Genomic DNA, 15,199 nt, shown 5'->3' on the forward strand with positions numbered 1-15,199 from the left:
TTTAACCTTTAAGCTCTGTTGGACTTGATGTTTGTGGATTTTCTATGTTGGTCCATTGGCCTATTTACTGAACCTTGGGTCAAAATCAAATGGTATTGCTTAATTCCTAGTAATTCCTATTGCTTTCTAATTAGTCTTGATATCCAACAGACTATGTTCTTAAATAGTGCTTTTTCCCTCCAAGATTATTTTGGCTCTTCTTAATTTTTAGCATTTCCATATAAATCTGAGAATCAACTTTTCAATTCCTACCAAAAAAACTCTGCCAGGGTTTTAATTAAAATTGTTTAGAATCTATAAATCAACTTAGGGGAGAACTGATTATATGATTTTAATGTAATCGTGTAAACCACTAAAGCATAGCGCTCTCTGAATAAAGACTGAGAACACAAGAGTTGTGGCCATAAAACATTAACAGTGGGAGGTATCTTGCGTTGGTATAATCCAGAATTGCAGTTTTCATAGAAAAGCTATCCCTAGGGGGATGAAAGTGCATAAAAATACTTAGCCAAGAAAACAACTTAAGATCATCTAACTCCCCTTATCTTGATACCTTACTCACAAAATAACTTTCTAACCAATAGTCTCCCAGTGTATCTTGACTTGAGCAGCCTGAGAACACCGAAAAGAAGTAGGTGTTTGATTGCACAAACCGTGTACAAAGCTCCGAGTGCTGGCTGAGGGCCGGGGGCAGAGTGCTGTCAGCCGCCATGGCTCTGCAGGCTCACTTGCGCTCTGCACTGGCTGCAGACACCATATTATTCTGACCTCCCTTCTCACTCCAGTACCCCACTGGTGCCTCTTCTCTCTCTGACCTTTAAGTATCAGTTTCTCAGAGTTTAACTCTGGTTATCTATGCTGGTTGTATATCGCAATCAACAGGGAACTTCAAAAACAGGCCCACGACTAGGCTCCCCCACCCAATTCTGACTTGCGGGGTCAGTTGTGGGCCTGGGCATCAATGCTTTCCAAACCTCCAGGCAGGGCAGAGGACCACTGTCCCAGGGCAACTTTAGTAAAAACCAGCTGGCAGCTTCCAAGTGTGTATTCCCAGCATGGGACTTGTCTTGAGCCCCGTCCCACAGGCCCAACTGCTGTTTTGTGACATGGGACACCAGTGTCTCACATGCATTCTGTCCTAACATATCCACGACTGAACACTTGACCTCCCCCTCCATAAAGAGTTCCTGTTCCAGTTTTCCCTGAGTAGTGGCTGTATCTATTTGCTAAAGTACACAATTTAGAAAAGTCAGAACTACTCCACATGCTGACTTTAGTTCCCACTCACATGAACTTAACAGAAGGTCCTTTCTGTTCTAAAACTCCATCTGCTTTGCTCCATTTCACTGCCATGACTCAGACTACAGTGACAGCCTACTAATGAGTATCCTCCATTCTCCAACCAGCTAAAAGAGTGATCTTGGCTGAGCATGGTGGCTCACACCTGTAATCCCAGCACTTTGGGAGGCAAAGGCAGGTGGATCACCTGAGGTCAGGAGTTTGAGACCAGCCCGACCAATATGGAGAAACCATGTCTCTACTAAAAATACAAAGTTAGCTGGGCATGGTGACGCATGCCTGTAATCCCAGCTACCAGGAGGGGCTGAGACAGGAGAATTACTTGAACCCGGGAGGCGGGAGTCTGCGGTGAGCCGAGATCATGCCATTGCACTCCAGCCTTTTGCAACAAGAGCAAAATTCTGCCTCAAAAAAATAAAAAGAGTAATCTTATAAAAACATATCCAACACCTATTCAGATGGTGAAAATCCAGAACATCGACACCGCCAAGTGCTAGCAAGTATGTGGAGCAGCAGGAACTCTCATTCATTGTTGGTGGGAATTCAAAATGGTGCAGCCACTCTGGAAGACAGTTTGGTGGGTTTTTTTTTGCAAAACTAAATGCACGCTTATCATTTCATCCAGCAATCATACTCTTTGGTATTTGCCCGGATAAGCTGAAAATTTATGTCCACATAAAAACCTACACACAGATATTTATTGCAGCTTTATTAATAATTGACAAAACTTGGAAACAACCAAGATGTCCTTCGTAGGTAAATGGATAAACTGTGCTGCATCCATACAATGGAACAGTATTCAGTGCTCAAAAGAAATGAGCTATCAGGCCATGAAAAGACATGGAAGAAACTTAAGTGCCTACCACTAAGTGAAAAAAGTCAATCCAAAGAGGCTACACACAGATTCCAATTGTATAACATTCTGGGAAAGGCAAAACCGTGGAAACAGTAAAAAGCACAGTGGCTGCCAGGGGCTGGAGGGAGGGAGGAAGGGGCAGAGCACAGGATTTTTAGGGCAGTGGCCCTGCTCTGTATGATGCTGTAATGGTGGATGTATGTCATCATACATTTGTCCAAACCCACAGAATGTCTAACACCAAGAGTGCACCCTACACACAAGAACAGTCCAAGAGTATATTGTATAACTGTGGACTCCGGGAGACAATGAAGTGCCAGTGTGGGTTCCCTGATTGTAACAATGGTAGCATTCTGTCGAGGACGTTGATAGAGGGGAGCTTGTGCATGTGTGAGGACAGGGAGTAGAGAACAGGGAGTATGGGAACTCTTTGTACTTTCTGCGTAATTTTATTGTGAACGTAAAACTAAAAAATAAAGTTTTTTTTTTGTTGTTTTTGAGACAGTGTCTCACTCTGTTGCACAGACTGGAGGGCATGGCACAATCACTCCTCAGTGCAGCCTTGAACTACTGTGCTCAAGTGATCCTGCCACCTCAGCCTCATGGGTAGCTGGGACTACCAGCATGCACCACCACACCCCGCTAATATTTGAATTTTTTGTAGAGACATGGTCTCCTTATGTTACCCAGGCTGGTGTTGAACTTCTGGCTTCAAGCAATCCTTCTGCCTTGGCCTCCCAAAGTGCTGGGATTACAGACATGAGCCACCATACCTGGCCATTAAAGTTTATTTTTAAAAAATCTAATATCATAGTTGCTCCCTTACTTAAACATCCCGAAGGCTACCCATTTTTTTCTAAAGATCCACAATCCTCCCCATGATCTGCAAAGCAGAGCAGAATTGGGTCCTTGTTCACTTCTCAACCCCATCTCTCCCATTCCTCTCAGTCACAAGGCTCCAGCCTCAGCCCCCTGAGCAGCCTAAGTCTTTCCCATTGCAAGGCCTTGTTCTTATTCTTTGCATAGGCACTTCCTGATCTTCAAGCTTTGGCTTACGCATAATTCCTTAGGGTTTTCCTGGACCACTCAGTCTAGAGTGTGTCACTCTCCCTATTACCACCTTAATGGCTCTTATCCTGCTGGATGGTTCTTGTAATATCCAATTTTAGGTGTCAACTTGGCTGGGTTATAGGATAACCAGACAGCTGGTAAAGCTTATTTCTGGGTGTGTCTGTGTGAGTGTTTCCAGAGGAGGCTGCCATGTGAGTTGGTGGACAGAGCAGGAAAGATCTGCTTTGATGTGGGCAGGAACTACTCAATCAGCTATGGGTCCAGTTAGAATAAAAAACAGAGGAAAGGCAAATTCACTCTCTCTTCTGGAGCTGGGATACCCTTCTCCTCCTGCCTTTGGACGTCAGAACTCCAGACTCTCCAGTATTTGGAGTACACACACTGGCGACACTCCGGGCCTTCAGCCCTGGACTGAGCGTTAGACCATCAGCTTCACCATCCTAAGGCTTTCAGGCTTGGACTGAGCCATGCTATCAGCTTCCCTGGGTCTCCAGCTTGCAGATGGCCTATCATGGGACTTCACAGCCCCCAAAACTATGTTAACCAATATCCCTGACAATCCCTTCTCAAATACCTATCATCTGTATCTGTATCTGTATCTGTATCTGTATATGTCGTGCTGGTTCTGTTTCTCCAGAGAACCCTACTATAGTTCCTCACTGGAATAGACAGTCCATGATGATAAAGACCTTTTCCCTACCAGACCATAAACAGTGTCTAACACAGAGCCTGGGCCACAATAGTGTTTGCTGAATAAAACAGGAAGGGCATCTGTCCTGCTCATCGCTGCATTCCACATACTGGATGCCCAGCAGTGGGGTCAGTGCATGCACAAGACCTGGAGACCCCATCACTTCAGTTAGTCAAGGGGTCTCAGAAGCAATTCCCAGAGATGATGAGTGGCTGGTCCAGGAATCCTGACCCCAAGGCTGGACCACTTTCCCAGAGTTTGAACTCCCTATGATGCTCTGAGAACATGTGACTTCACTGCAGAAAAAACACCAAAGCTTCCTTCAGTTCGTTAGGGAGGGACCCTTGTTCCCCACTCGTCACGTGCCTACTGAGGGGAGGGAATTCCCACTATTCCCCAGCAGAAGTGAGTGGATCAGCTTGGCACCACAGGATTCTAAACACTATCCTGCACATATCCTGCTTCAGCCCATGTGGAGCATCTGAGAACCCTGAGGTGAGTGTCAAAGAACTGACATTGCATAGATCATGTTCTCTTACCACACTTCATTTAATTTAGAAATCAAGACCAGGCAAGGTGGCTCACACCTGTAATCCCAGCACTTTGGGAGGCTGAGGTGGGCGGATCACCTGAGGTCAGGAGTTTTAGACCAGCCTGGACAACATGGTGAAACCTGGTCTCTACTAAAAATATAAAAATTAGCTGGGTGTGGTGGCAGGTGCCTGTAATCCCAGCTACTCGGAAGGCTGAGGCAGGAGAATCACTTGAACCCAGGAGGAGGAAGTTGCAGTGAGCTGAGATCGTGCCACTGCACTCCAGCCTGGGCAACAAGAGCAAAAAAAAAAAAAAAATTAGAAATCAGTAACAAAAACTAGCTGGGAATCCACCACACATTTGGAAATGTTAAGACACACTTCCAAAGAACTCAATGGTCAAATAATCATAACAGAAATGAGAAAATATGTGGAGTTAAACAATGAGAAAAAAACAGTACACCTCAAAACTTGAGGGGTTCATTGGTGATTTCGTGAGCAGCCACCATGCCCCAGGCACTGTACTAAGCACTGGGAATATCCCAGGCACAAAAAATGTTGTGCACTGTTAGGGCTTCATCTAGATTGGGGAGCTGAGCAGCAGCAAATCTGTGTGTGACGCCTAGGAAACCATCAGCTGATTTCCCGAACGTCAAACGTGGATTCATGGAGGAAAAGGGCAGGGAGGGACAGGAGCTGGGGTGGGAGGAGCCATGACACTCACCAAGGCCTCCAGGAAGGGGGCAGGGAGGAGGGAGAGAAGTCATGAGAAAGAATCTGAATATTGAATTTGGCCGTGTACCTGTCACAAGCTGATCTTTCTACATGCACTAATAAACAACTTGACTTATTCAGTTAAATAAAAGAATGAGCCAGGCACAGGGGCTCACACCTGTAATCTCAGCACTTTGGGAGGCTGAGGTGGGTGGATCATCTGAGGTCAGGAGTTCAAGTCCAGCCTGACCAACATGGTGAAGCCCCGTCTCCAGTAAAAATACAAAAATTCGTGGTGTTCACTTGTAGACCCAGATACTCAGGAGGCTGAGGCAGGAGAATCACTTCAATCTGGGAGGTGGAGATTGCGGTGAGCCGAGATCGCACCACTGCACTGCAGCCTGGGTGACAGAGCAAGACCCCGTCTCAAAAAAAAAAAAAAAAAAAGAATGAGGCTAATACAATCTATGCTAATCATGTCTTCGTGGGAGAAGAATGAGCTCCTCATGAAAGCAATTCTGCCTACAAGAGAGCACATCAGTACCAGAAGAGAGTGACGCTTCCTTTCTTGAATTGCTGGTTGTCTGGAGAGGGAAGGGAGCTGCAAAGGGAAGGGCAACAGTGCCAGCTGGTGCCAGGACAGAGGTGAACTCAGGTGCAGGTGAGGGATGCATGGCTTGCCCAGGCAGTGCCCCCTGCTGGAGCTCTGGGGCGTGCGGCCCATGTCTGTTGTGTGATGTTCAGACTCAAGCCTGTCTCTGCAGCAAAACAGATATGGCTTCCAGGAGCCACCTGCTGACCCAGCACTCCATGAACACACCACAGATGCTGAGTTCAGCACCAGGGGCTGGTTTTAGGCCGTTTTGCTTCTGGGAACAAACTGAAGTCTTTGATCTGCATAACCTACATTCTAATGAAAAAAGGAAACACACACCTAAGATAAAGTTTGGGTAGTGGTGAGCTGTGTGCAGACTCAAGGTGAAGAAACAGCTGTGACTGGGGGCCTTACTGTAGTCTGGGTGAACAAAGAAGGTCTCCTGAAAGCAATGTTTAAGCTGACACTCAGAAGCAAGCAGGAAAAATTTGTGGCACAAGTGTGGGAACACAGGGAAGAGCTGGCACAGTGCAGCTCAGCAGGCTCTGGAGTCAGGAGAAAGAGGAGGTGCTGGGCCAGGAAGGCAGAGCCAGAGCATGGGCCTGGGGATACGCTCTGCAGCTCAGATCTGATGCTAAGTGCAACAGAAGCTACTGAAAGTCGGAGGGCAGTAATGTGATTTCCCAATGCTTTTAAAGGATCACTCTGCCTGGGTGTGAGGGTTGAGCAGCAGGGGCAAGAGTGGTTGAAGGGATCTAAGTGAGAAAGGTTTATGGTGGAGATAGGAGGACGGGGAAAAGGAGGCACACTCAGGACCTATTTTGTGGGTAGAGACTCGCTGTGGGTGGAGGTGGAAGGAAAGTCAAGGACGACTCACAGGATTTTTCTTGAAGTGGCCAACGTGTATTGTTCTTTTGAGAGCTTTTACGTCAGGTGCAGTCCTAAGTGCTGTTACACACACACACACACACACACACACACACAGAATCCTAACAAGATTCCAGTAGGGAAAGTACTATTACCTTTCTTTTACAGATCAGAAAACTGAGGCACAGAGCAATTCAGTAATGTCTTAATGTTGCCCAAAACATGCTGGCAAGCAAACCATGCCAGCCAGTGGTGACCCCAATGCCCCTGCTCTTACTCACTAGTCTGCACTGGCTCCAGAGGATCTGGAAGGAGGATGGGCCCTTCACTGAGGTGAAGGCTTGAAGAAGAAGATTTGGAAGAGGGTAGTTCCAAGTCCCTCCAGTGGAGCATCCTCTGCAGAAGTCCATTATTCACACAATAATGCCCATGGAACCAGCAAAGGCCAAGTGTGGGCACAGTCAGTGAGCTCAGACTCCATGAGGGCCTGTACTCTAAGACACCCTCACAGGGTGGAGACCGGAGGAAGACTAGTGCTGGAGAGGGAATGGGGCCAGAGGAGACATCTTACAAAGAAACCTTCCTCTGCTACAAAGTCAAAAGCTGGACAGAGCACAGAAAGCACAAATTGGAGCCTCAAAAGCTGGTTCTCACCACCATAACCAATATTCACAATAACATGAATTCGCTTATTTACTGACCTCCACCCTGTGTCTGTTCAGTAAAAGCACTCACTGGCTTCTAGATATTGATGTATACTCTTCCACTCCAACACAAGAGAATCTCACTACTCCTTGTCTTTAAAAAAATGGATTCCTCTTAAGAAAGGGGTAGGTAAAATTCTCTACAATAAATCTGGGGAAAGGAGAAGACTGATGACCCATTTCTAGTTCCTCCTGGGGACACAAAGTGAAGAGGTTGTGATTGGATTGTCAAGAATTTGGTTTTAAGAACAGAACTCCACCAAATTGCACTTTTCAGGAAGTAAAGTCAATTAATGGCTTCTGCAAGAGTGTACTGTCTGCCTCTCTCTCCTTGGTCCATAGCCAGAAAAGCAACCTTGGTGTGGGGAGCCCCACCTCTGCGGAAACTGCTGCCAGCATGAGGGGATGGCCTGAGAGACTCAGGTGGGTTGAAAGCCAGCACACATGTGGTGCAAACATGCTGTCACTCTGAAAAGAAAGAGGATGACTCTGAAAGCTTACCACTGCTTCTGATGTGGACGGGTATTTCTGCAGCCCCGTTCTGGGGAAACTGTTCCTTGGACTCAGCAGGTGCAGCTTTAACTTGCCAAAGAGGATCTTCAACAAAGCAATACACACATGGTGAGGGAATCTCACATTGAGAGAAACAGAACATTACTATAGCAGAGTTCATGCCACCAGCCAGAGACGACACACCCAAACAGACTTAACGCGCTTAAATTCTCATTTAGTACTTTTCTTTGATTTAAGGGGTTTGAAGTAATAAATCTCAATGTGTTCATTACTTGAGAGAGAACATGAAAAACTTTTATACTTTTCAAATAGTTGACATAAAATTTTTATAAATTCAAAATAAATCTCCCTTTAACTCCTGAATAGAAATACATTTTATGAAAGAAACAGAATTCAGCTTTACCTCTCGAAGCTGATTATTGCTCATTATAAGAAACTGTTCTCCTGCAACAAAATGAGCTTCTTGTTCCAATTCCTTGAGACGAGCCTGAAAACATGATACACACAATTAATCTGATTCATAGCTTTCACAATTTAAAATTATTTAATTTGTTCATCAAACAATTCCCAACAGCAATATGGGCATGGTGCCTTAAGGCTGTCATACAAGCCCTTTGGGAGGCTGAGGCAGGAGGATCACTTGAGGCCAGCAGTTTGAGACCAGCCTGGGCAACATAGCACGACCCCATCTCTAAAAAAAAAAAACATTAGCCAGGCATGGTGGCGCACGCCGTACTAGCTATTTGGGGGGCTGAGGTGGGAGGACTGTATGAGACTGAGAGTTCAAGGTTGCAGTGAGTTATAACTGTGCCATTGCACTCCAGCCTGTGTGACAGTGAGACCCTGTCTCCACACACACATACACACACACGCACACTTCCCAAAGAAGGCTCTTAATAGAGTAATAAATAACCTATCATTTATCAAAATAAGCATAAAAATACATATTTTGGCTGGGAGTGGTGGCTCACACCTGTGATCCCAGCACTTTGGGAGGCCGAGGCAGGTGGGTCTCTTGAGCCTAGGGGTTAGAGACCAGCTTGAGCAACATAGTAAGACCTCATCTTTACAAAAAAATAAAATAACAAATAAAAATATATATTTTGCCTCATGGTGAAATACTTAGGCTCACAGAAGCCTCCTCCCCCAAAGGTAAGAAAACGGAAAGAAGTAAAAATAATGGGAGGGTAAGAATGAATTCTCCAGCAATATTAGGACTAGAAAAGTGATCCAGCATCACACAGAACAAGACAGAAGCAGAAGGTATGGGAAACAGGCTGGTATCCAGAATACATCAAGATGTCCTATACATCAGTAAGAAAAAATATAAAAATGGGCAAAAGACTTGAGCAGATCCTTTACAAAAGAAATTCCTAACAGCTAATGATGCTATGAAAAGCTAATCAACCCCATTAGTGTGAAATGTGACATAAAAAATGAGAGCACGCAGGTCCAGAGCTCTGGAGTAGAGTGAGGAAGCCATTCTAAGGACTACCTGCATGACCTGAAACCCTGAAAAACAAAAACAAAAAAACAGGAACTTGCATTGAACCTCTGAACTGGGCCAAAGTGCAATGACCACAACATCCTGGAACACAGCTGGATTTTGCCAGTGCTGCAACACCTGAAGAGCAACAGCCAATGAGCTCAATGGACTCATGTGCTAAGCCGATCGCCTCCACCAATGACCATTCTGTCGCAACAACTTGTGTATCCACCCTTAGCTTCGTTTTAAAAATCTCTGCTTCCCTTCCTCTCTTCGGAACACAATGTGGCCTTTAGCTAAATGTGCCCCCCAAATTGCAATTCCTAAGACCCAATAAATGCCTTGTCTTACTGGTTTTCAGTCTGGTTTTTTGCCTCTTCTTGGATGACATTAAATGGTGTCAGAAGTAGGACACAAAGCTCTGCATTCTGGCATTGCCACAGATTTGTGCACTGTACTTGCAAGAACCTCTTGTGTCCTATCACCTCCCTGAAGGCCCTGGACCCTGGTAGAGAATCCTCTTATTTCCCTGAACACCCCACCTCAGCTGAGGTTCAGACATTTACTGTGTCTGTCCTTTGCTGCTGGCTGTTGACAGAGGAATTTTCCCATTTTTAGTAAGTACTGATGGGGACCTCTGCTTCTGAGAGTATAGGTGCTGAGTCACCCTCTTCTAGAATTTATGATTTTCTGTACAAAAATTATGATCTTTTATCTTATAAATTTCTTTATTGAGCCAACATCACTGAGAGTGATTTGGAATTAGAATGGCCAATCTGGGAATCTCTGATCTCCCAAAACTTGTTTTCCACCACAGACAATTAGAAGGGCTAACAGGAAAGATTAAACAGCCTGAGTGGGACATCCACTTTACTTTGGTATCTTGAGGCATCTAAAAGAGTCCAGGGAATCTAAGAGATTCCAGAGATAACAATGCCGGATTAACTCAAAGACTCTCTAAACTAGAAAAAAAAACAAAAAACAAAAAAACAGAAACATCTCCTACTCTGATCCCTCCCGTCCATTGTCATGCTGTATACTCTCTTGCTTACATGTTAAAAACTTATTCTAAACCTGGAAAATTACCTCCTGGGCTTTCCATGAAGAGGCGGCTTATTGGATTGAGTTGCTACTGGAATAACCATACCATTGGAAATTCTAATCATCAGTAGTCGAACCGTGGATCTTTAAATTAGAAAAGCTCCCATAAAATATTTTAGATATCTCTCATTCTAAACAGTTGCTTTATTTGTACTCATGGGAGGATCAAATTTTTTAAGGAAGACACGTAATAGGCTGGGTGTGGTGGGTCACACCTGTAATCCCAGCATTTTAGGAGGCTGAGGTAGGAGGATCACTTGAGCCCAAGTGTTCAAGACCAGCCTGGGCAACATACTTATCTTAAAAAATTAAAAAATAGAAAAAAATAAAATTAGCCAGGCATGGTGGCATGGTACCTGTAATCCCAGCTACTAGAGAAACTGAGGAAGGAGGATTGCTTGAGCCCAGGAGTCTGAGGCTGCAGTGAGCTGTAACAGCAGTACTGCATGCCAGCCTGGTTGACAGAGCAAGACCCTGCCTCTAAAAACAAAAATTAGGCCAGGTGCGGTGGCTCACGCTGTAATCCCAGCACTTTGGGAAGCCAAGGTGGGTGAATCACCTGAGGTCAGGGGTTAGAGACCAGTCTGGCCAACATGGTGAAACCCCGTCTCTACTAAAAATACAAAATTAGCCAGGCATGGTGGTGGGCACCTGTAATCCCAGCTACTTGGAAGGCTGAGGCAGGAGAATCAGTTTCAACTCGGAGGCTGATGTTGCAGTGAGCCAGGATCGTGCCACTGCACTTCAGCCTGGGCAACAGAGTAAGACTCTCTTAAAAATTTTTTTTTAAATGCCGGATGTGGTGGCTCACGCCTATAATCTCAGCACTTTGGGAGGCCATGGTGGGTGGATCATGGCTAATACAAAATTAGCCAGGCATGGTCGTGGGCACCTGTAGTCCCAGTTACTTGGGAGGCTGAGGCAGGAGAATCAGTTTCAACTGGGAGTCAGAGGTTGCAGTGAGCCAAGATCATACTGCACTCCACCCTGGGTGACAAGAGAGAAACTGCATCTCGAAAATAAAATAAAATACATTCAAAATTTTAAAAAGACACATAATAGTGTCATGGCTAGCCTTAGAAATTCTCTTGATGAAATTAAATCTGACCTAAAATCCTTTGCATCTTCAAACTGCCTGCTTTGGATTCCCTGTGGAATTTACCAAAAAAAAAAAAAAAAAAAAGAAAAGAAACTCTACTCTACGGTCTAGTGGAGATGTAAGTCCTTTAATTCAGGAGAAGGAATACTAATTTAAAAACTGGTTTAATATGTGTTTGACTCTTGACTTGGGGGGGGCCTTCTATTTTTCTCATGGTTCCCCAAGAGTCATGAGCAGGTTCAAGTCTAACATGTAGACACCACACTCCAAGAAAACCTTTTTAAAGAATGTTCCCAACATTAACCTTTTTCTTCCATTTGAGAGCCTGTCTGCAATGCCATCTTCAGAAATAAGACACAACTGTTTAATTGAACTAATTCTCAGAAATGGGAGGCTGGTTTAATAGGATGTTTTGCCCCCAGCTAAATCAATTTTTCTCTCCACATCCATCAACACAGCTGTTACTGTGTGAAACCTCTATGGGAGTTTCAGAAGGGAATGTTGAGGGGGCAGATGATCCCCCAAACACGGTGATTTGGCATGCTGAATGCTTTTGAAAACTCAAAGGCTCCAGAAATAAGCCTCAGAATCAAGGTCCTTCTAACCTTCTCTTATTCTTTCTACTCCAAGAGCAAGGAGGGGACTCTCTCTCTGTAATTTTCTTATCTGGCTAAGAAAGCTTCTTACAAAAGAAACACAATTGCATTCTATATGGTCTCTGAAATCTCATTATCTATTTCAGAAAAGAAGACCGAGGAATGACATTTATACATGTTACTAAAATATATGCCTCTTCAGATATACAGCTAATCACCATACAATACTGCAGGCCTCCTTATTAAAATGGCTCTCTTATTACTCAAAGTTCACTAATCTCTGAACCCATATTGCACACTGACTTTCAACAACTCCCTGTGTGAGATAAGACATTCTAGAAACAGGCAGTTCTAGTTCTGGGGAAAAGAGATAACAAATTTGTGACTGACCAACCAACAACTGATCAGCGACGCTTCCTCCTGTCAGATTTTGAGCAAAAGGGGGGAATGTGACATGTGACATGCAAAATGGTATCATTCTGGTCCAGGGCTCTAAAATGGAGTCAGGAGGTCATTCTAAGGACTACCTGCACAACCTGCAATGCTGCAAAACAAAAATAGAAAAACAAGGACTTGCCTTGAACCTCTGAACTGGGCCAAACTACAATGACCACAACATCCTGGAACACAGCTGGATTTTGCCAGTGCTGCAGCTCCTGAGGAGCAATAACCAATGAGCTCAATGGACTCGTGTGCTAAGCCAACCACCTCCACCAATGATATTTTCACAGCAACTTGTGTAATCACTTTAGCTTCCTTTGAAAAATCTCTGCTTCCCTTCCTCTCTTCAGAACACATATTGGCCTCTCCTGAATTGCAGTTCCTAAGACCCCAATAAATGCCTTGTCCAACTGCTTTGCAGTCTGGTTTTCACCTCTTCTTGGTTGACATTAGTAATCAGGAAAATAAAACAAAACTCATCATGAGATATCATTATAGTCTCACCCAAATGGCTACAATTTAAAAGTCCGATGCAGCCAGGGGAAGTGGGGACATGCAAGAACACGATCCTATGTGCTTTCTCAAGGGTGAGACTCTGGAGAGCCACTGGGCATCACTGAATAAAACTCAGCGACATCTTCCCTGTGTCCCAGCAGCATTAGTCACCTCATAACCCACGGCATAGGGGACACATTCAGAGGTACAGCGTTGGTTTGTAATGATTGCCACGTGGAAACAACCAGATGCTTATTGGCAGTGGAACAGAGACACCAAGGGCAGCACAGTCCACAGCAGAAAACTCCACAGCACAAGTGACACACAGAAATACAGATGGAACTGAGATGCAGAAGGCTGAGTGAAAGGCCACATGTAAACCACTGATTTACTGACAGTTCAAAAGCAAAGCTAAACTATGTTGTTTAGGCTTTGAAGTGGGAAAGCTAGAAAGAAAAGCAACAATGAAAAGGCTACATAACTCAGGGTTGCGGTTTTGGCAGCAGGAAAGGGGTTCTGAAAGGAAACGCACCCAGGGCTCTGGAATCCTATGCTTTGAGCTAGGTGATGGTTATATTGGGGTTTCCTTTAAACATTTTATTTTAAAGATGATCCTGCCATGTGGTTTAGTCTTTTTAAAAAATTTGTGCTGCTGTATGAGGTACATGAGAAAATGTATGACGTGTATATAATGTGCAGTGGTCAAGTGAGGGTATCCAGAGTGTCCATCATTTGATACAATACCTTTTTGTTAAGTATGGTCATCCTACTCTGCTACCAAACACTGAATTCCTTCCTTTTATTTTACTGTATGTTTGTCCCCTTTAACCCGTTTCTCTTCCTCTTCCCCTCACCACTGCTCACCCTTCCCAGTCTATCTATTTTTCCACTCTCTACCTACATGTGTTTTCTTTATGAAAATTGAAGTAGAGCACTGTTATGTATTTTTTCATTCATCTTTACACATCTCTCTGTATTTTTAGTTTTCAAGAAACCCAAGATTTCTTTCACCAAACTACAGGGAGCAATGTCCCTGTAAGAAAAACTTAACTTTTAAGAAGGATTAGGAGGCTATATTAAAGCACTCTCCGACACACATGCACTAGATGCAATGTTGTTTAAGTCTTTTCAATGCCTTGTTCTCCCCTGCAGGAGCCAGAAAGAGGAAGACACACTGTCAACATTAAACAAGAAAGAGAAGAAAAGTAGAATCTACTCTCGACCTGCCTCTGGGAACAACTGTCCCATGTAGGGAAGAGATAACAAGTACAAACCGTCTGAAATAATTACTTACCCCAAGAAGTGAGGATGTCTTCTCCATCTCTTCTTTGTTCACCTGAATGGTGTGGCTTTCCATCACTGTGATTCAAAACCCAAACCAGATCATACTTGCATTAATGAATCCTTTTACTAAACACCAAAATGCTTCGCTCCCTGATGAGAATGATAATGACTGCAACTGCCATTTACTCAGCACCTGCTGCATGCCAACCTCTCAACGGGATCTGTCAGGATCTCTGTGTCATACAGGCAAATGGGTGCATTGACAGAGCTGGCCTTTGAAGTGGGGGTGGGCATGGGGACCACACTGGCCAGGCTGGCCCTTCCCACGCTGTGAATGCTCCCTGGCTGAGGTGGTGCCCATCAGGACCTGCGTCAAAGGCAAAGGCAGAAGAGAGCCCTGCAGTGGTTCTTGCAGGAAGGTTCTCAAGGCATAAGGATAGCAAACCAGAAGAAGAGGCAGCCATTAGCATATAAAACATCTAAAGAAGTCTACTCCTCCTGGGCCAGATAGCACAGCAGGGATCCCCTATTACCAAAATGTCAGAGCCTCCAGTCTTTCCACACCAAGAGGGAATGCAGTCCAACCTCTCATTACAGAAAGGGAAAATAATAGGTTTGCTACCTCTCCAGTGCCCATGAGACATACTATCTACTTCTAAGTAAGTTACAGAGAAATATTCATCACAAACAATGTGAAGAATCCTCTAGAAAAATGACTGTACTTCATCTTTATGGTAACTTACCTGCCAAAATTGGTATCAGAGGAAGCTCCAAAGTACAAAATAGTTGCCATAAACCATAATCCTGTTTAATAGGAAGAAGTAACATCAATGTCAATTTAAATATTATTGTAT

At 44.4% G+C, this 15,199-nt stretch overlaps 1 protein-coding gene across 1 annotated transcript in view; it reads right to left on the minus strand.

Annotated features, from left to right (window-relative positions):
- The window catches only part of POLN (DNA polymerase nu), a 157,990-nt gene that overhangs the window by 91,698 nt on the left and 51,093 nt on the right, over nt 1-15,199 (minus strand). The window contains 4 exon segments of the mRNA XM_017539023.2: nt 7,832-7,927; nt 8,247-8,330; nt 14,356-14,420; nt 15,089-15,149. Of these exon segments, the coding sequence (XP_017394512.2) occupies nt 7,832-7,927; nt 8,247-8,330; nt 14,356-14,420; nt 15,089-15,149 (306 nt within the window).

Source organism: Cebus imitator, unplaced genomic scaffold, assembly GCF_001604975.1.
Source record: "Cebus imitator isolate Cc_AM_T3 unplaced genomic scaffold, Cebus_imitator-1.0 Scaffold117, whole genome shotgun sequence".
Lineage (NCBI taxonomy): Eukaryota > Metazoa > Chordata > Mammalia > Primates > Cebidae > Cebus > Cebus imitator.